The 21,973-nt window shown below is 41.5% G+C and overlaps 1 protein-coding gene across 6 annotated transcripts in view; it reads right to left on the reverse strand.

Moving 5' to 3' along the window:
- The window catches only part of LRRC1 (leucine rich repeat containing 1), a 105,088-nt gene that overhangs the window by 72,646 nt on the left and 10,469 nt on the right, over positions 1–21,973 (reverse strand). For all 6 annotated transcript variants that reach the window (XM_049819365.1, XM_049819367.1, XM_049819366.1 and 3 more), the window contains exons 2-3: positions 17,081–17,198; positions 2,299–2,377 (exon numbers count right to left, since the gene is read on the reverse strand). In XM_049819365.1, the coding sequence (XP_049675322.1) occupies positions 2,299–2,377; positions 17,081–17,198 (197 nt within the window). The remainder of the gene's footprint in view (positions 1–2,298; positions 2,378–17,080; positions 17,199–21,973) is intronic.

Genomic DNA, 21,973 nt, shown 5'->3' on the forward strand with positions numbered 1-21,973 from the left:
AGCTGCAGCGTTTGGTTTGGTTCCTGCTCTCCCCATTACCCAGCTCAAGGCACATGGTATGACCTGCAGTCGACTAGTCAAAAGGAGATGCACACCTACAGGCAAATACAACTGTGCATGATGGGGAAAGGGAAAAAGACAAATTGCAATGGGGGGCAGAAGGGGCTTTTCATGTGCTCAGCTCCATACTGCACTCTTTGTCGACCTTATTAACGGAACATGCTCAATATCTGTACATTGTGAGTGCCACTGTAACTATCCATTACTGTTTAGGCTCTAACAGGTTTAAGACTGGAGTTAAATGGGCTGATTACTCTTTGGTCAGCCCTCAAGTGGACAGGTAGTTGGACTAGATGATTGTTGTAGGTCCCTTCCAACTAGAACTGTTCTCTTCTATCTATAGCATATAGTGGACTTCCAGTCTAATCTACAATAAATGAGCCTTTTTATTACCATAAACCTGGCATCATCTGGAAAAATGGTCTGCCAGCCACTTTTAATGCTGCAGGTTCATCAATGATTAAGTTTGACAATAAGGCAACATACTGTATTAGTAGTAGAACACTGACCGGGAAGATCTTTGACTGGCTTTTAAGCTTAGAGGAAATAAAGATGAGAATCAGTGGCTGAAAAAAGTTCCAGGATATCACACAAAAGGAAATCACTATGAGACTTTCCCACTCCGCCTGGGCAAAATAGTGCCAAAACCTACATCCTGTTATATAGGTAAAACTGAAATTCTGGATCTCATCACAGAAAATACTTGCCAACTATGTGTAAACAGCTTCTGGTATCTGTGTTTTCTAACTTAGTAAACTGCTTGGAGTGATGTTTTCCAGGACATGCATACACTTTGGAGCCACTTTATCAAGAATTTTTAGAATTCCCTTAAACTGTCAACAAAGAGTTATGAGATCTATTTCAAGCCCATTAAAAAGCCTTTCAACTCTTTTGTTAATTCCACTCAGCTGTAGCTGTGCATTACAGCTACCATTTAAGGAAATATGTTACTTGGGCCAAAGGCCTTATCCAGCACACAAAATAGAGAAGGATAACTAGCACACTACTACAGACAATTTTGGTTTCAATACCACAAGATGCAGCTCTGAGCTTTATGTACTGCACACTGATGACTGGGAAAAAGCTGTTCAGTGACCCTCACCACTTGTGTATCTGAACATCAGTTCAGCCTCAGTTTGCTTTACCAGATTTTTGTGGTGGTGTTATTATCCTCACTATATAAATGGGCTACAGAGGCACAGGGATTAAGATCACAAGTGTCCCTTTAACACTCAGAGATGTGACTTTCCAGAGAACTCAGAACACACTATGGGTGATATTCAGAGCACACTTCTGAAGAATCCCAGCTGCACACATGGGAGAAGCCCGTCTTGCAAAACCACTGGAGTGGCTTGAGACATTACAGACACTCTCCTGTTTGTTAGCACTCCTGCACCCCAGCCAGCCAGCTAATCGTGCAAGTATTCCTAGCCCATCTCAGTGCAAAGCAAAGCACGTCAGCGAGCGAGCGCCCACCGTGAATACTCTGGCTTATGTGACTTGCTCCACATCACAAAGGAGCTCTGTGGCACAGGCTGCTTTAGGAAACAGTTCTCCAAATAGTATTCAAAGGTCTTAACTAGAAGATCACCTCTTCCTTGCTATCTCCAGCCTCATTGCACTAGATGAATTCAAAATTCTTCAGCAAAAGGAACAGAGAAATGTAAACAAAATTCCTCTTCTATACTAAAAGCGTGCCTAATCCCCACACCCCAGCTCATCAGAATGCAGACTGGCAGCAGCCACTGACATATGCAGTGCATTTTTGCCACATGTTACTGCATGTCACTGTGTCCCAACTGATGGGAGGGTGATGAAACACTAGTCCAAGCTTTAATCATTAGTAAAAGCCATTATCTGCAGCGGCTGATCTAAAGTCTATTCCGAATCGTCAGGCACCTGGGTTTGTGCCAATGCATTTGCGCTAACCATTGCCTTATCTCTCCCAAGTATGAGCATGGTTTTCCTATGCATTTAGGAAGAGGAATGAAAATTACTTGAGACAATCAGATTTACATTTTTTCTGGCTGGCTAGCAAATTTCATCCCCTCCCAGGAAAGATGCACATCACTTTTTAAATCTGAACTTTTGCTGCAGTCCCTGCCAGAGACAGACACCGTTGGCAAGATTTCATAGAGATCCTCGATCACAATTTTGAAGGCCTTATTTAAAATTGTAATTGTTACAGCAAGATTGTAATTCTGGTATGGCAAGTACTAAGAAGAAGGTGGAAGTTACCTAGTCAGTGGATTCCCACTGAAATCTGCTACCTGTAGTGCTCTGCAGAATGAGATGCTTTCCGGTATTTCAGGAATATCTGCAGAAGAAAAACAAAAAGAAAAAATTGTCAACAACTGTACTGCATCTACACTGAAATTATTGCCTCATTACATTCAGTAACTTGCTACTACAAGGAATTATCTTGGTACCTTTCAAGACATTTCAACACGCAAGACTGCTTCACGTCCAAGTACACAGCTGTTGTGGCAGAGCCATTTTGTGCTTTTTCACATCCCATTTCCCCCTCCTGCTCCATACTCATCTTCCTGATCCTAGGCTACTCACCTGTCCTTGGACTGATCTTTATCAGCCTCTGCCCATCAAAAAAACAGACCTTCTATATGCTAGGACTGTCCTAAAGAAACAATTAAAATCTGAACCTCTTGTAATTTGATCAATACATGCCCACAATCTGTGCTGGCAAAAAGTACGTGGGCAGGGAAAACAAGGGAAGGAAGAAGCGAATGTGCAAGTCTCTCCACCTGTAACGTACACTCACAGGAGCAGCCCTCGCACTAAAGCCAGATAATTTGAAAATACTCTTTAAATTGACAGGTCCCAAGTAAGTACCAGTACACTATCTCAGATTGCCAGAAAGTAATCAGAGATATTTGTCTGTGAAAATAGGGTGGTGGTTTTTTTCAAGTATCTTCAATGTAACACATTTACCTACTGAAGTTAGGCATGCTATCTTAAAAATACAATTGTCTTCCGGGTCTTTTACATCAAGCTGTATTTCCACGAATAGGCTGTGACTCCTCTGTGTAAGTCCTTGTTTACTGTCATTGAGATCCAGCAAAAAAATGAAATTAACTTGTTTGGTTTCCTTGTTTAGCAACTTAGATTTTTATGATTCATTTTGAAAAGAATTCAAAAAGAAATAAAGGCAAATCTTAAAGTAAAAATCAGATTTCTGTTTCCAAGCTTTTTCTCCTATTTCCATTTTTTCTACAGAGCATTACACCTACTCCATCTCCTCTTCCTGATGTTCTCATCACAAAGAATACTTCAGGAAATGTCTTCACAGATTTTTCCTCATGCAAGTGGCACCACTGACCTCAGCAGCCATCAGTGAGCTACTTGTTGAAAAATATTTGGAAATTAGGCCTCCTCCTTCCTAGCTGAGCAACTCAGAATTGACTATTTATGTATTTCATTCAGCTCTTCTCCCCAAAAGTTGTGCAACAGACAGAGGAAGGAGGAGAGTATCTGCTCATCAGGTTCATCTCTTGCCAGGTAATCTGAGCAAATGCATTTCTTTTGAATGATTCCCAGCTCAGAACTGAACCCAGAGCCAGCAAGAACATCTTCCAAACCCACAGGTCACCAGTTGTGAGCGATCAATGAAAAGGCGGTAGAGGAGCATCTCCTGGGAACCTTCTTCTGCACGAGTGGGAAGGGCTGCAGGGAAGAAGGGGTACGGGCAACCCCAAATGGGTTTCACTCCATCCCAAGAGGTGCTTCCTCTTGGAATGGCAGCAAATCACTCTTGCCTTATGAACCCCAGTGCTCCCAGTACACTCACCAGGCACAGCTCTGGAAACAGCTGGGGCAGACGGAGAAACGGTTCCTAATGATTACAAGTAGCTCTGGAGTGGTCTAATCACTAACCCCAGAAACACACTGCATATTCAGAAAATATATTCACTGCTACTAAATATCAAAATAATGAATAAGAAAGGTGAATACCCACAGTGTGCCATATCAAACAACCAAGCTGTGCTTCCACAACATCAAACAAACCCACCTAGGTTGAGGTTTGCATGGAGCGGTGTGTGCAGCACAAATAGTTCCCTCAGTACTCTTGGTGAAGGAGAATAAACTACTTTTCAATCTACATAAACCCTAAGTCCTGTCAACAGCAGTAGTTGTCCCATAAAACGGAATAGGTGACTTTAGAGACTAAGTCCCATCAGAGATATTTTATATGTTCTTACCCACCCATTCCTTCATAACAGCTTTGGTATTTGAGGGGAAATAGTTGATCTTTCCTAGAAATCCAACAGCAATGAGCGAGCAACCAAGCCTTGTCATCAGCCTCTTCAAACCTCTTCATGGGTTTCACCTCAAGCCTCAGTCCAGCACGACACACGCCCGTGGTGCAGTCAGCCAGCAGATCCTCCACGAAGAACCTCAGAAGTAGCCGTGGAACTACCACAGGAGCCACAGGGCTCCCAAATTCAAATGGGAGACACTTGAACAACCAGCCTATTTCCAAGTGTCACATTCACAAGCGATTCTGCTGACCTCGCTTCAGGAGTCAAAACCTCACACTATTGGTTTCACATGGTAAGGACAAACAGGTCTGAATAGTGCATTTAAGAAACTAAAATGAAAAACAGAAGTTTCATTAAGATTGCCTGATTAAATTAGACCTTAAAGTGATAAATTCTTGAAACACTCAAAGCACTTAAAAACATTTGCCTGCCACCAACACTCCAGAAAGTAAAAGCACTGATGTCATTACAGGGACATTGTTCTGTCTTGCAGAACAGATGGCAAATAAACTAATACTTCCTCCTTTTTCTTTTTAAACATTCACGTAGAAGCATTCACTTTTGAAAGGGTGTCCTATGAATTGCAAACAGTACACAGAAATGGAAACTTTCCCTTTTCCTACAAAGAAATACACATCAACTCAAAACAATATCAAAATTGCATTTACAGACAGCAAAGCTGATGGCTTTACCCATTCCATGATTGAGTGCCGCCTGTAGAAGACTGAATTTGTACTACAGGATGATTGACAACAGAGATCCTACGTGCACTCGAACAGATGTGGTTACTTCTACCTTGCATTACAGCAACGACAAAACACCAATACGGAGCTCAGCTAAGCAGCAGCAAGTAAAGAATGTGTCATCCACCATCTAGTCTTCATATCATCATTCCCTGGATAACTAGCTGGAAAAGTCCTGAAAGGGACATCACTATTTCAAAGCTTCTGAGGACTCAAAATAACTCATTTCTTTGCAGCCAAGCCAGTGTCTGCAACTTTTATATTGCATATGTGCACACACACAACCCTTTCATATACAGATACACACTTTTCTGTGTGAATCATTCTCCCAAATAAAAAAAAAAAAAACCAAACAAAAACCCCCCACAAAAATCAAAGCTCAAGTAGAACTAAGTATACTAATTTGTTTGGGAATAAATATATATATATACACACATAAAAATGCAACACATAAAGCAGAAGATAAACTTAAATCCTCAGTAGCAAAGTTTCTGAAACTAATCATGCTACAGATTTCCTCCACCAACATGTAGTTTCATTGCCAAACTGCAAATAATTTCTCTCCTACTTCTATGAAAACCAGAAAATATGCCTTCTCAGCAAAACTGTTTTGATAAGCTTTTTCTCTTACAAGTATTGGGTATTATTTCTAAAAGCCAACAAGTATCTGAGCTAAGTAAAAGTTACTCCAATATAAGACACTACTTGAAGTAAGACAGTATAGGCACTGCTTATAATTTGGATCCATTTGCAAATTACTGAATCTGTTTTGAAAATGAAATGTGCTTTCCCAGCTTAGATATCCCAGACTACAAAGTCACTACACGAGCAAAAATCTTTAATAAGAAATGGTAACAGACACAGGGAAAAGAAAGGAAATTCCATTTATATAGGGTTTTTTGCACATAAAGTGCATTTTCCTCCCCCCATTGATACTTTCACTATTCGTTTTTCTCCTCCACCTAACTGGACAAAGGACAGACAAAAAACTCAGTGCAACTCTCTGAACTAAGGATCATTACATATTTAGTATGTTCAACAGGTTGAAATATAACTCATCTTAAAAACATTTCTCAGGCAAAACACAAACAAGTCATGAGCAGATACTTTATCACTACATGTGAAAACTACTATAACATTGCATCGAATAAATGAACTCAAACAGAAAAGGCAAGGAGCATTTTAGTATATGAGAAAAAAAACTGGAGTGATAATTATAGCAGAGAAGATGATGCTTCCATAATAGAAGCATTGACATAATCAACTGAAATGCAACAGAGGATATTAAAATATATAAAGACGTCCTTCTGTCTCTTGATGTATTAAGCAGCTTTCACCATTACTGTTGACTACTCAGTTTCGTTACAGACATTAACACGTACAGCTCTGCCAGTATTAGCTGCAGTAACGTTGAATGCTTTTCTTGCCACTGTTGGATAACCAGCTCAAATCCTACTTAAATATCCAGGATTCTTCTAATGCTACACACTGACGAATGCTCTACATTTACACGATGCCCCAGATGTTCTGGCATACAGATTGTGCAGCATTGCTAATAATAAAGCCATAAACCAAGCATAAGCCCTGTGACATGTGACAATACAAATACACTGGCAGCAAAAAGAAGTCATGCCAGCAGAAGTGGATGAAAATCAAGCTTGGCAGTCAGGCATATAAGAGGGCACATTCCCCCCCCGCCCCATTCAAAATACCTCTTCAGATATTTATTGTCCTAGTTTGCACAAGAATTTGCTAAGGACCTAGCAAGCCCTGTAAAAGTGACTTAAGAGGCAAGTTTAACACTAGGGAATTCTGTACTGCCCAAATGAGAAAATTACTTCTAAAAATCCTTTTGTTTGTTGCTGATTTGATTTTTTTTGAAGATTTTTACAACAGCTGCATCTCCCAGTCCCCATTCCACCAGTTTCCTTCAGGGGGAGAAGACAATCTTATTTTTAAGCTGACAAAACTTTTTGTATGGCATGTTTTTACAGCATTTTATATTGAATTTCAAGCACTGACAGTACTTTTTTTGTCTACCCAAAGGCTAAACAGCCAGCATGCTTTACACATTCTACAAGAGAGAACATAATTTCCAATACTCAATCAATATCAAGACAGCAAGGTCCGAGACTGCGACAGAGCTACCAGACCAGAGCTACTCAGTGGACTCTAGCTCAAAGTAAAAAGCATTTTTGCAAGAACTTTGCTGAAGTCTCAGACATGAGAGATGCACCACATTCCCGAGGGAGAGTTTGCAATGTTCAAGAGTCTTTCAGGAAATAACTACTGGATGCTGTTATATTTTCCAGCTAGGAAGGCAACACGGAGCACTGTGCTTTAGGAGGGCTGGAGCTGGCACACTGCATACACCCCAGCAAAAGTCAACCAATAGTCCTGATCTAGATGGTCATAGTGGAAAGCCCACCACCAGGTATATACAACACAGGCAAAACACCTTCACTGCTTAGCGATTAGTAATTCATAAATGTTCCCATTCCAGACTCAAAGACTGTGAATCCATACAGCATTATCCCTCAGCCGCAAACCAGACCTCATCCATCCAATTCAATACACAGAAGATTTCTCCCCCTGCCTCTTCTCACATAAATAATATACGGTATCTACGACAGTATATCACACACACACAGAAGGCCCGTTGAAGCGTTAAGCACTGCAGTACTTGAGTGGTTTAGGAGCCTAAAGGTTCTCTTCTTGCTTCCACAGAGGTTCCTCCGTGCCACCCAGCTTCTCAGAGGGCTCTTTGAGAAACCTGCCCTTGGGAATGCTCTCCGGACCTGCTCTCCACCTCCTCCACCTTCCAAACACGGGAGGAAGGAAACTGCCCACTCAGTCAAATACCTTGCAAGAAGGAATTCGTGCTGCAAACACTTTTTTGTCTCTGCAAAGGGCTCTTCAGCTGGAAAGCCCAGCTGAGTAGGCCATCGTCTCGCACGTGCCACCACCACATCTCTCGACCCTCCCCGAAGCAACCAAGTGCAGCTCCCAGAGGTTCTGTCTCTGCAGGAGGAAGGAACGGAGGAAGGTTCCTCATCCTCTCCCTCCATTTCCACATTAAGATCATGACACACAGAACAATCTGACAGGCTTCTTTTTTTCTATCAACCCAGGTTTTGCTGCTAGCCCTGAAGGCTGAAGTAATCAATCTCTTTAGGTAAAGTGCTACAGCTTCTGGGGCACAATGTGACAGAGTCACGCGGTTCTTGTAAAATCTATTGAGATTAAGTGGCTCTTGTACAGGTTGTAACATTTTTCTCTTCACGCTCTGAGGCTGAGGATACACAAAATACAAGAGATATGGCTCTTTTAAGACCCATCTTTACAGCTGTAGGGAAAATTCTCAAACTGTTTCAGGTTGGGTTTTCCCAACTAAATCCCTTACTGTATAATCAACAAGAAACTGAAGTGAGGTGCACATTTCATTGCTCCTTCTCATTGCTTCTGGATACATCCCTTTTCCAAAGGAGGAGAGGATCAGGGAAAAACAAAATCCCCACAAAGGTGCATTTCACGGATACATAGATATTAGGCAATTTACTTGAAAAACCTGTGTGGGGACATAAAAACAAGCTGGTTTTTGAACAAACAGCATGTGGTAAATCAATAGACTGTCCTTCTCAGCTCCAGGAATAAGCAGCAACAGAGGAGCAGGAGCTGTAAATTGGAAACGGGAGGAAAAAGAAGCAGGGAGTGGAGGGGAGGGGTGAAGCTCAAAGATCAGATCCCAAGGAAACAATAGCTCTAGGTGAACTAAGTGGAAGAGCCCGAGTTCAGCAAGGAATTCAGGTCTTCTACCTTTTTACTCATACATGCCTATGAAGAGTTAAACAAGGCCAGGAGACATTTTCATAAGGATTTCCATCTTGGACCTTGAGGCTAGCAGGAATTAAATACTTTTAGTCTGAGAAGCAAGGAAAAAAAAAGGAAGTAAAAACTAGTATTATACCTATGGAGCTGTGGATGATAGGGTATTAAATGTTTTAACAGCAAAGTTACAGATCTGTTAGATTAACTCCTCAGTAACTTCATAGTCATGGCATCTAACCTTCTCAACAAAAAAGAAACCAAAACCCAAGCAACTCTGTGGATACAAGAACTAACAACACCTGTTTGCAGACTGTCATTTTATGATCTCTAATCTAGATTATCCAGAAAATGAAGTATTTATTTTATGTCACTCCCATATGGACTGCCTGATGTTTAACGCTTTAGCTGATACTTCAGCAGGCCAAAGGTTTCTGTCTCCAACTTGTCCTGCTGCTTCAAAAAACAACAAACCTCACTAAAAAAAAAAAATAAAAAAATAAAAAAAATAAAAAAACCACACCCACAACCCCAAAACCCCCTTTCAAAATCCATAGCCTTCTCTTGAATTTGGATGAAACCAGACACTGTTGCTAGATGTGCACCCAAGTACACTAGCAAAGTTTCCTCAGAAAAAAACAGTTAAATCTGGCAGAATATACCATGATGGAAAAATCCACTTTTCTGTAATCCATTTAAAAATAACACCTTCTAAACTTCTCTAATTAGATTATTCCATCATGAGATTTCACTTATCTTCTCTTTCTCAGTCACAGTCAGCACTTGCTGCTTCTTCCTTCCCTGCCCTGATGAGCCTTGCTCAGTGACAAGGTCCAGTCTTTTCTCTCTCACCTTACTTCTCCTGCTGTATGTAAAGTTCACCTCCTCCTCCAGCCTAACATCATCAAATTCATTTTAGTTAAACACATTCACAAATTCCAACTTTCACACCACTTCTTCAAAGCAAGCAAGAATTTCTACACGGCTGTGGGATTCTGCAGTGCTCCAGAATCTAAACACAATTTGCAGTACATGTTTCTTTCTTCCCCACTATTCTGCTTTGCACATCCCTAAACTTCATGTGTAAGACAAAGATGATAAAAGTTTTTTAAGCACAGGTTTTAAACTAACCTCAAGTGAGGGAGGGGAGAAAATGTATCAATACAAAGAAAATGCATGTTCCTAGAAATTAGATGTGTCAAGAAACAAACAAACAAACAAAACCCCAATGACCCAACACAACTGCTGGCAAGCAACCACCTAAAAGAGTGAAAAATTCTGTTATCTCCAAGTCTGCAACAAGGGAGCTTTGCTTTCATTAGCACAGAAAAAAAACCAAACAAACAAACAAAAAAAAACCAACACAAAACACCACAAAGCCAAAAAACAGTCACTGGCCTGACCCAGGCTAAAGCTTAAGACCATCTGCAGTAGTGGTCTACTACCATACAAACCACAGTAGTCCCTGGTGGGATGTCCCATAGCTTTCAGGTGTTCACAACCAGGGCTGCACTGAGTGCATTCACAGGATGCTTTCTTGTACCAGGTAAGACATGTCCATCGAGAAGTAGGAGAGCAATTCTTGTTTGTCCATAAGTGCTCACCTGGACACAAACCAGTTGAGAAGGCAAACAAGCAACATCCAGCAGTTGCATATGTTAAAAAAAGAGATGCATTTGCCAACTATACTGCCTCATAGCACAGCTTGCTGGCTTCCTTCTTTTTCTCTTGTCCACCAAGCAAGCGTCAATTCACATTTATTTCTCAGCATTCTGGGTTATGCTGTTTACTACCAGATTTGTACCAGCACATTCATGTCAGGGCAGCTGGTGGCTGGCAGAGAAGACGACGATTTCACGGAGGAGGTCTCTGCTTGGACACTGTGGAAGTGCAGCAGAGGTGGACAGTCAGATCCGAGGTGAGAGCACAGGGCAAAAGGCAGCAGCTGTTAGATGAGAAAGCAGAGACCATGTAGGGCTGCAGGACAGGATCTGAAGACTTAAGAGTGCTTCTGCCTAATTAGCTTATGTCCTCACTGTAAAATAGCTGGGTCACCAGCCCAGGCTGAACTGAAAGAAGTGTTCAACCCTCTCCTCTGTCAGTACTTCTAGTTTGAAAACACTGGTTATCCTGCTTTTTGGTGGGGGAGAGGAAAATGGGGACACTTACCCACTTTGTGGGCAGAAGGGAGGTAAACCCGCAGTACAGATGACAGGTATGTCTTTGAGAGCAGACAGCTGAATTAAAAAGGGAAAGCACTGGTGTGCATGCACTGATACAAACAAGTGAGCTGAAGCCCCAGAGAGCGAAGCAAAGACGACACACTGCTTTTCAGTGGCATGGACTGCTGCTCTGCAGGTCAGCTGCTGCATGCTCACCCGACCTTCTAAGGAAGCTTTAAATGATTTGTTGAATATAAGGTACCTATCATGCCATACGGAATAAATGTGGTGTCCAGAGGATGACCAAGATCTCTAAGAGACTTTTAACTAAAAGTTGTAAAGCAGCTAAAAAGAATAAACACTTCAAATACAAAGCAGTAATATCAAACCACCTGCAACTGGAAGTAGAACAGTTAAATACCATTGCTGTTGATTTCTGAAAGTACCTTGATAAACGAAGACAAAACAAAATAGAAGTTTCTAAATCTGCAACTATAATCCATTTTGGAAGCAAGGACAAAGTAAAAATAAGGCTCATGGAGCATTTGGAACACTGGCGTACAGCTACCAAAGACTGACCTCCAAAATTTTGGACGCTCCTCAGACCGGCAGCCTTTCGTTACAGCAGCTCTCTCCTTACACTACAGTGTTGTGACTGTTGAGATGCTTCTGAGGAACCATCTCTACTGTCAGGGTGATCCTGAGGTAGCACATTTATCTTTTGTGAAATCTGCAATTATTTTCACGTCAATGACAGTGTATTGGCCATGACATGGCAACTGTGTTGAGAGGATTTTGGAATGAGAATATCCTGATGTCACGAGACTTGCGTCCACAACAACTGCACTATCAATACAGTCATAAGCTCAGTTTAACCAGAAACTACGGAAATGGGTAGCAACTAATATATCATGTAGCCAGAATCCATCTGTACACATTAAACAAGCAGTATTATTCTCACTGGATATCAAAGTAAAGAACCACGTTGAGATTTTGGTATCAAGCATCATGCGGAGTCAAATACAGCTTAACAAGATCCACCCACACACAGATTTCCTCAGTAGATGCCACAGCAAACCCATTGCTCCTCAGTTCACAAAGTAACGCATCTCAGCTCTGCTGACAGTGGAGTCAGCAACAGAACCACCATAATCCATCTATGAAGATTATCAAAACACATTTAATTCTCCCAATGCACGCACATTTTTTCCACGGTTTTGAGACTCGGAGCTTGGACGCAACACCAAACCGCAAGGTTACAGAGCACTTCCATGGAGGAACAGCTAACTTGAATTCCCTTACCTGCTGCCAGCTAGAGAGCCACTACAGACAGTTAGTGCAAATCTGCCAGTACACAGCAACTACACTGATGCTATGGGCTTGCGTGACCAAGTCCTTGGTCGATATGTTCAATGCAAGCAAGAATAGCCAGGCTTTTATTAGAGAGAGACAGCAACGTGCAGGTGGACACAGAAGAGCAAGAGGCTCATCTCCTACATAAGCAAGGAGGTTAAGTCTTCATCTGAGAAGGGGCTGGACAGCAGGACAGTTCAAATGGCACTTCTGCAGCTGGGAAGGCTAGGAAAGCCACCCCGGTGCCGAATACCCAGCAGCCACTGTCCAGTGTGCAAGCTCACAGTGATTTTCTTCTTATCCTAAAAGAGCTAAATGAACTGACAATCTGTCAAAGGCTGGAAAAGGTACAGGACATTAAAGAAAAAAATCCAGACTTCCACACCACACCTGTTAAGGTCAGGGGGGGAGTGGTGGGTAGCAATTTCTTTCAAATAAAAATACTACACTTAAATTAACACTTTGGGGGAATTTTAAGGAGCATGCAATATCGTGACAAAAACATATCAGTGGAATCTGGAGGATTTAATACTTGTCAAAGGCAAACAAAAAAACCTCTTCTTGGAGAAGAGGGATACTAAAAAGGAATACACGTCTGCAAGAACACAGCATCCATACGTAGCATACATAATCCCAAATACCAACACGCATTAAATTAACTACAGAAACTTCACGCATTACCCCTCCTGTCTGGAAGAAGCTACAGAACAAGAAAAGCCATTAACATTTTAATGAATCTGGGATGGCAGGGCCCTAAACTCTAAGAATTCAGCCTCCAGGCGTTGCACAGAAGAAAAGAGGGGAGGGAGTCACTGGAAGAAACCTCTGCGGGATGTGTAGCGTGGGTAACAGCCTGCTGCAATTCCCAGGGATCTCAAACAAGCTGCACACACTTTGGGAGAGACAGAAGCTTAATGAAGTGCCAGCAGAGGCGCAAGGAAAAAACTGCAGAAATTTGAGCACATCTTTCTTCCTTTGGAGACTGCACTTATTTTCTGAATCACGGGGTCTTTTGAGACTTGTCCAGGAGAGTGCCCAAGTGCTGTGGGAAAACAAATAGCACACAGGCGCTTCTGATTGTACCTAGAGCAGAATCTCTCCTCTACCACGTAGAGCAAAGACTTGGGCTGAAACTCAATGCAAAGCACAAGAGCCCTACCTAAGCTTCAAGAACACTTCCGTGATGCAGTATCCTCGCAGAATTCACCACTGATGTGAGAGTCCAGGAAAAGATTTACCCAAGCTTGGGGGCTCTGAGGGAACCAGCGGTAGTTTCAGATACACAGCAGCTGAGCATCTATCTCAGAAGATGCTGCAGGGAATACTCCGAGTCTCAGACACGCTTTGCCAGGAACTCAAAAGCTCAGGCATCCACTGCTGAAATCCTACTAGTCTGTTTTCTTTAGCCTCAGAACTAGTACCTCGGCTTTTTGAACAACCTAAGACCAAGGGGCAGAGATAAACTGCATTGCCAAATAACCTTCAAAGTGTTCACCATCACTATGCTGTTCTCTTAGTACAGCTTCCCTGCCTTCTGATATTCCCATCCTTGATTCATTCATTCAACCTTTGCTCAAATAACAGCCTCAGCCAGGCTAGAAAAGCACGGTGGGGGTGCTTCCTAGGAAATCTGCATGAACACATGACCTTGCAGAGGAGTAAGAAATAGCATCAACATGCAAATAATCCAGGAAAAATTTAAGATTATGTGGCTTCTAGCATTCCCCAAATCCTTCTCCTTCTGCACCACCGAGGCTCTCATCTTACCATCCCCAAACTTCTCTCACATACACCCAAGATCACGGGAGCATCAAGTTTACATATGCTGAAGATTTTTGAGTTTTACTTAGAAGGATTTTTGTAGTTCTAGATTCACTTATTAACAAAAAACTGCTTAAAGGATTAATTATGTAGCACATTTTTAACATATACTAGCATGTCTCGGGCATTTTAAAACACTTGGGAATAGAAGAAAGCCACACTTACGAGTTTCCCTGTTCGCCTTTCCTGAATGGCTATGAACTAGGGCTACTTAGGCAGCACATAACGTGGCATCGCACAGGCATGCAGAGCTAGAGTTGGGAGGGATCCTTCCTGGAGGGATCGACCTCACGTCCAGATGCAACACCTCACCACTGCACAGAACGCAGGTGGCCACTGCAGCCTGGAAGCGCACCCACATCCAGCCATACCATATACCCACCATCTCATGGAGCTTCAAAGAGCGTAGGCTGACCAAAGGATTAGAAAATATGAAAAAAGAAGACATGCTACCATTTTATTATGAAGGAAATGGAAGCACTTTGTTTATACAAAACCCTTCCTTCCTCCTCCTGTGATGAGATGTTAAAATATAAAGGGCTACTCCTGTACAGAGAACATTAAATGAATTTATATTTGCGTTTTTAAGCTCTTGAGGAAACAGAAAGGCCAGAACTGAAAGCAATTAGTGCACTGAACCAGACAGCTAAAACAACAGAAAACACAGAACAATGATCTCTTATTTCCCAAGTTCAGATGTCACCAGCACACTTTCCTATTCATGCAGCATACTGTGTTTTGAAAAGCTGGGCTGTTTTTCTCTGCCTGAAAGGAATACAAAGAGTTCCTATTTTTTTTTTTTCTAAGTACTTTGGTAGTTAGAAAAACAAAAACTGATGGAGTGCAAACCACCAAACAGGAGAAACACTTGGCAGGTTGAGAATCTGACATATTGGAAGGTGGGTTCAAAATACAAAGCTAAGAAATTAAAATACCGTAAATCTCCAAAATTTTATGTGAGAATTCCCCCTGCAGCATCCCAGATGGTGTGTGTTTTGCCTTTTCATTTGAAGAGCTGTGAGACAACCATAACATGACCAAACAGCAGAAAGCAACATCAGTCATCTTCTGCTGTGGTCCCCCTGCATCACATCGCATGGTGTGTTTTTCATTTGAAGAGTCAAGTCATTCAATAACTGTGACATGATTAAGCAGAGGGAAGCAGTATCAGTCACCTTCTGCAGTGAACCACAGAGAAGAGAAAGTAATGCAGTAAAACGGGCGATTAACACTGAACCTTGGATATAGGAAAGCAATTGCTCCCTGCCACCTGCATCAGTCCAACCCATTACTTGAGAAAACACTTCCCTGTGCAGTAACTTCTAATGACACACACACATCTACCCAACCATAAATGTTCACACCATCTGTTCTCGTTACAGTTGAGCTCTCAAGCCAACTTCCAAGTCAGGCTGACAAGAGTTCACATGGCTCTGATCCACCAGCTCTTTTGCAGCTAGTTATTCATTTGCAAAGAGAATTACTAAGCCAACTGAGTGTTTCCTTTTGTATAAGGTCTGTCACAGACAGCCCCCAACTCAGCCAAACTCAGTAGCCAAAATACTGAGTCAATTAATGCTCGTGCATTTCTAAAATGTTTTAACTAATGTGTCTTTTCTGTCTCTCAGATGTTTGGGGGTTTTTTCCAGTTTTCTTCTCTTACAGGGTTTTGCAAATGTGCATAACATTATATGGTTCACAGAAATTCTTCAGAAACTGCCTGGAGACTCATTACACTTCATCAATTATATTATCAGATAAAGCTGGCGTTAGAAGCACCAAACAAATAAAGGAAAGATGCAAATTTCAGATAGTTACAGGAAGGTGAAGTGGCCATTGAATATTCTTCAGTGCCAAAGGGTCAATGTGAAGTTAAACCATAAAGAAAAAAAGGCTCCTGGTTACACTATGTCTTCCCTTGAATATTCAATTACATCCCTCACTTATTTACAAGGTTATGCAACCTTGCTCTCTCCCACCCCATCCATCACACCTCAGAGAGCATTTTGTGCATATCCACTGCATATAAGGAGGCAAAAATAGCTGACAGTTGCTCTAATTTGGTAACACGGATTCACTGTTTCTAGATCACTGGGTCATAAGGCTGCTTAAAGGTGACCCACCAGCCCCTGAACTTCTTGCAGAACTGGTAAGTTCACCAGGCCACACACACAAAAAAAAAAAAAAAAAAAATTTTCACTCCGTTACAGCTCGGGACAATATAAGCAGCAAATATTACAACCAAATGATAAACTGCTGTGGCTTCCAACCACACGTTTTAAAAGACAGTTTCTCCCAACATCCTTTTCTGAATTTATCTCTGCAGCTGACAGACTGATTCTTCTTCCAGAAGTACAACTAGAAATACCAGCACTCTGCCTCTCGCTAATCACAGGTAAAGAGGAGAGCAGAGATAAAGAACTGGACTTCTAACCCATAGGCAGCCTTTTTTTGGACTGAAAGGAGCTTTTTTATTTCAATCTTTTTTTTGTCTCCTTAAATGCTAGGCATTTCAGAGAGCTTGGGGGAAGAGATCAACATTATGACAAACAGACATATAAAAATAGGATGTAAAGCATTCTTTAAATTGGAAAATAAAGCAGGCTCTTAGAAAGGCAGAACTACAGTCAAGCATTATTTTATTACTGTATTTCCACCACCAGCTCTCCTCTACTCTTTCCATCCTCCCCATCTAGAACTACAGGCAAATCCATGAATTACTCGGAAAAGCATTCTGTGGGACATAGCAACTTCAGAGACAGAAAAACCCTGCTTACCCAGTTTTACAGACCATGTCATAGGACAGTACAGAATCAAACAAATTAGCATCGGAGCTTACCATTACGAGACAAATCAAGTTCCACCAGCTGCATGAAATTCGCTATTTCTGGAGGCAGCCGCTGGATTTCATTATCACTAAGTCCAAGTTTCCGTAACTTCACAAGTTGAAAGAAAGGCTGAAAGAAAGAAAAAACTCCATGTCAGAAAATATTCACATAACTCACATATAAGCATGACAAATGATAAGCAATAACTGGAAGCCGCTTTCAAAATCTGAGCTAATTAAAGTTATTGCTTAAAATCAGTTATGCAGACCTCTTTCAGACCTGCATCAGAACAAACATTTTGTTTTAATTTTTACATGCAAACAGACTATAATCTGTGTTTTACCTAAAATGAAAATTTACTTTAAAAAACCACAACACACACATCTGTAAAGCTCGCTATTGAAGATCACAGCAGACAGACGCTAGCAAAATCCAGAGTGCCTGCTTCAAAATCATTCATGGGGTGAGGTTACCCAGCAGGGTAATTAAAAGCATCCTAACTACACACCGGGGTTCATTAGGAAGTTAAGGCAGAGGGATGCTTCTAAAGGACGATCCAGAAAACCCACGGAGAGGGGTTGCCAAGGCCGTCTTCACCGGCGAGTGCTGTAACCACCCAGGTTACAGAGCCAGCCTCCCCTGGGAAGATTTCTTTCTAGCCTCACACACCTGCTGCTCCACGGCCCAGTTTCAGAAGGACTAATGAAAGCTGGGCAGGATATGCACAATACCAGTCCTCCCAGCTTGAGGAGGAACCCAACCCAACCCAGCCCTGCCTCTACAGCAAGGACATAGGCACACAATGCAGACACCAGGATGCTAACTTTCCCTGATCCCCAGTGACTGCAAGTGGTGAGGATTTGTGCAGAATTAAACGACTCATATATAAGTTGTCTTGACCATAACTGACCAGACTCCTCAAATTTCAGGAGAGTTTTGTGCCCCCAGATCGCACAGGCATTTTTGCCCAGCAGTCAGAACCTGTGCATCTCACCCGCTCGTGGCGTGTGTGTGCCTGTACCCTCATGGGTTTTGCTCCTCAGGGTAACTGGAAGATGCTCATAAGTTTGGGATACCTGCCTACCTTTAATCACCTGCAATCCCTCCTTGGAAATTAGCACCTTTTTTTGGAATTATTTTATTTAGATGCTGGAGCACGTGCTCTGAATGTTACTCAATTCTATCTTAGATTGACACAAAGAGGGGCAGTAAGATAGGCATCTTACTAGGACACAAGGTAAAAGCACAGTCTTATGAGTCTGTATTATGATACAGGTTTTCAGTCTTAGTTTGAGTGTCTTACACCCATGACCATAAATCAGGTTTTAAGTGCAAAGTTTTGCAGCCTCAGCACCAATCTTTCAACATACATTGCTGTTGCTTTTCACAGAAAAATAAAACACAACTGAAATGAACATGTCTTCCCTCAAAAACATGGGTTCTTTTTACGGAATAAAAAGGATAGAGCTTTAAAAAGTTTATAAACACGCAGCAGGCAAAAGATGCATTAGATCTGAATGCGAAAATTCAAAGGCATTTTTTGAGTCAGAATGGCACTCCTTCCACCCCAAGTCTTAAAGGCTTTTGGTAACAGAGTTGAAATTGTAAGAGGAAAATAAAACCCTTTACAGTTCCACTTTTCTAGCTCCCTAAAAAACATATATTACAATTTAAATAGCCACCAATGTTTTTTTAATCCTTCTTTGTCCTCCTAAGATCCATAACTGTATTTTCATATCATTAACACTTTATCTGCTAAAACAAATGCATCCCCTTTGCTAAGTATTAATTAATATGACTAAATCAAGAATCTATCAGAAGCCTAGAAAAGCACTTAAAGATACTTTTGTGAAAACACAGGAGTACACTCCACAGAAGAAATCCCAATCTGTCCTAACACTGTCCAAAATAAATACTTGCCAAAAAGTGTTCCTCAGCCAGTGTGTAGCTGCTAAACTATATGACAGCCATAAATATTGATGTTCTACTACAAATCTGCCCATAAGCAACAGTTGTCCTTGCCCGAGATGCTCTACAATGGCAAGTGAGAAGAGACAGGAGGAACGTGGTTAAAAGAGAAGAATGGTCATCAAAAAGCTATTAAGGGCTGGGCATCCTTAAGAAGGTTTAAGGGCCCTCACCACACCAGGTGTCAGTGTTGTATATAAACATGCAGAGCACATATGTGCAACAAACAAAATTACACAATATCTAAAAGCATTCTTGTTTCTTTAACTGACTACTTAAAAGAAAAAATGAACTGGGAGCTTTATTTCTAGTTTGCATAACAATTTTTAATGAATGACACCATTTCCTAGATAAAATCAGAAACTGCAGTTATGTGAATGGTATTTCTTTGAACTTCTTGTTTGTTTTTTTCATTTAAACTACAGAACTCAATCACTCTTGCATGTTTAGTACATCCTACTCCCATTTCAGCAACTATTCTTCCTTTATCCAAGGCACATCATTAGCGCTCTAAAGCACTACTGGAGAGGCAAGCACCTCCTTTTTGCCATATTTGTTTTACCTGTCAAAAAGACCACAGGGAAGAAAGAGAATTAAGAGCTTACTGAATAGAGTTCAACAAATGTAAATATCTATCTATACACATGTATATAAATTTATGTAATTTCTTAAATATATGCCAACCAGAAACACGCTCCTAATTCAATAGATCAGACACAGTTCAGCCTCTATTTGAAAAGCTCTAACACAAACCAAAGTGCAGTGGGGTTGCTGGCCAGAGCAGCACATCCACCCAGCACGCTGTAATAGCAGGTTTTGATTGCAGACCCGACGTCTCTACGAGTATCTTGGCAACACTTCTAATGCTGCTTAGTTTAGCCAGCCTAATTAATAGCGCTTCAATGAGACAAATAATTCCATGCGCATCAGCACTAAAGAAGCCTACAGCTTTCTATGTAGTGGCAATGCCCAACCTTCAATTGAAGCTTTTCCTGCTATCAAAGAATTTATAGTGGTTTCTCGTATATGGATTTTCTAAGAACGCACATCTTGAATAGAGCCCTTCTTGCACTGGAAAACTAACCAAGTCTCTCTCTTCCACCCAGCCACATATTTTTTAAAAAACTTCATTCTGACAAAATTGGGTCAATGTCAGCCAACGGAAGAAAAAAAAGAAGAGATAAGTGCATGCATGACTCACTGGAAAGTATAGTGTGATGCCACAGTCCTCATTTTTAATACTTTTTTTTTTTAAAGAATACCACTACAACTGGCACTCTTGATTCTAGAAATACACGTTAACAGTATTAAGCCAAACTAGTAGGACTGATAAAACTCAAAATTTTCTCCTGCAAAAGTGGCCAAAACAAGACATCCCTGGCTTTCCTTCAATTGTTCGGTCCTGGAACAAAAAACATTCATGCCCAAAAATCCTGCATGAATGCTTCAGCACCTTTCCTGATGGAAAAAAAAAAATGGAAATAGGTGAAAACAAGAGGCAATTGAAATAAAAAACACAGCACAAAGGGCATGAGGACCTACTTGCAGCTAACGGTGTTCAAGGGGAGGAGCAACATCTCACTGCCAGAGCCTTTCCAGTGCTAGAGACATGTCACACTCCAAACCCATTAGGCATAGGTAGCATAACTAAATGCTTACTGTGTTAAGCAAAACGTTTCCATAAAAAGGCCACTACTAGCAGCAAAGAGAATTAAATTAGAGTTAAATTAGAATAAATTAATGAAATCCACTGCCTAATTTTTGAGATGGGCCAGCATGAGCAGCTGAAATTAGAACAAAAGGGAGAGGGAGGAAAAAAACTGCAAATTAACTCCAGTTTCAGGGCTATATTCACACAGGACAGAAAGAGGTTTGTTTGGGGGGGTTTTTTTTGGTGCAAGCACTTGAGCTGTTGCTGACAAGCTTAAAAACTTGTGAGTACTTGCTCTTATGTCAAGTTTCCCTTAGACACCAATACAGATTTTCAACATATGCATGCTGCCTCAGTCTTTAAGGCTTCTTCAGGAAATTACAGTATTATATTCAAACAGGAATTAAGGAAACTACCAAGATACAGTACATTACCAGGTCCTGTTTCTTGAACAGCATCTATATTTATTTCACCCATTTTCCAAACCTAGAGCTGACCAGATAAAGGATATCTGCACTTTAGAATTAAAAAGCAGCACACAGTAACTTAAATACAGTTTAGCTCCTAATTGCATTCCTGCTTCAAATCTTACTTCAGGCTCCATTTTCTTTTCCTACATTGTAAACAAAAATCAGTGGGAGAAGCCCTCACTTTATTTGCTCATTTCCATTCACCAGCTACCTGTCCTTCAGTCACCAGATAAGGGAAATTGCAATTAATCCTTCCCCGACCCTTTGTATACTGCCTCAGAAAGACCTGAGGAAAAGGTCTTTCTCCAGGCAAACACAAGCAGAAGCTGTAGTTTGATTTTGGTAAGCAAAGCAGTGAATGAGATCAGGCATCAAACCCGTGAAATAACCTCACAGCGTGGCTGATGCCACACTCTCCAGCTCCCCAACAAGGTCCCCCATCACTTGGCTTTCGGCCCCTAGAAGTCATTTGTTTGCCCACACCGATGCACAGCTTCAGCAGGGGAGGGCCAGCCTTTCTTTAGGTGAACACGCTGCGTGGTGGTCAGGGCACTGCGAGGAGAACAAGGATTAAATCACGTAAGGCAGAAGCAGCGCTGAATTCAAGTGTTCGGCCTCCCGGGGATGCGCTTAATAAGCGGGCTCTGGGGCAGGCATACATACAAACATATTCCCTGTCCGTCAGAAGGGCAAAGGCGAAGAGGGAAGGGCAAGCTTTTCCTCGTTCCTCCCCTGCCCCGCTTTTGTAGAAGTCATCAATAGTCAAGTCTTGGAAAGATCATCCCCAGGGGACGCTCAGCGCTAAGTGTTCCAAG

This window comes from Accipiter gentilis, chromosome 16, assembly GCF_929443795.1.
Source record: "Accipiter gentilis chromosome 16, bAccGen1.1, whole genome shotgun sequence".
Classification (NCBI taxonomy): Eukaryota; Metazoa; Chordata; class Aves; order Accipitriformes; family Accipitridae; genus Astur; species Astur gentilis.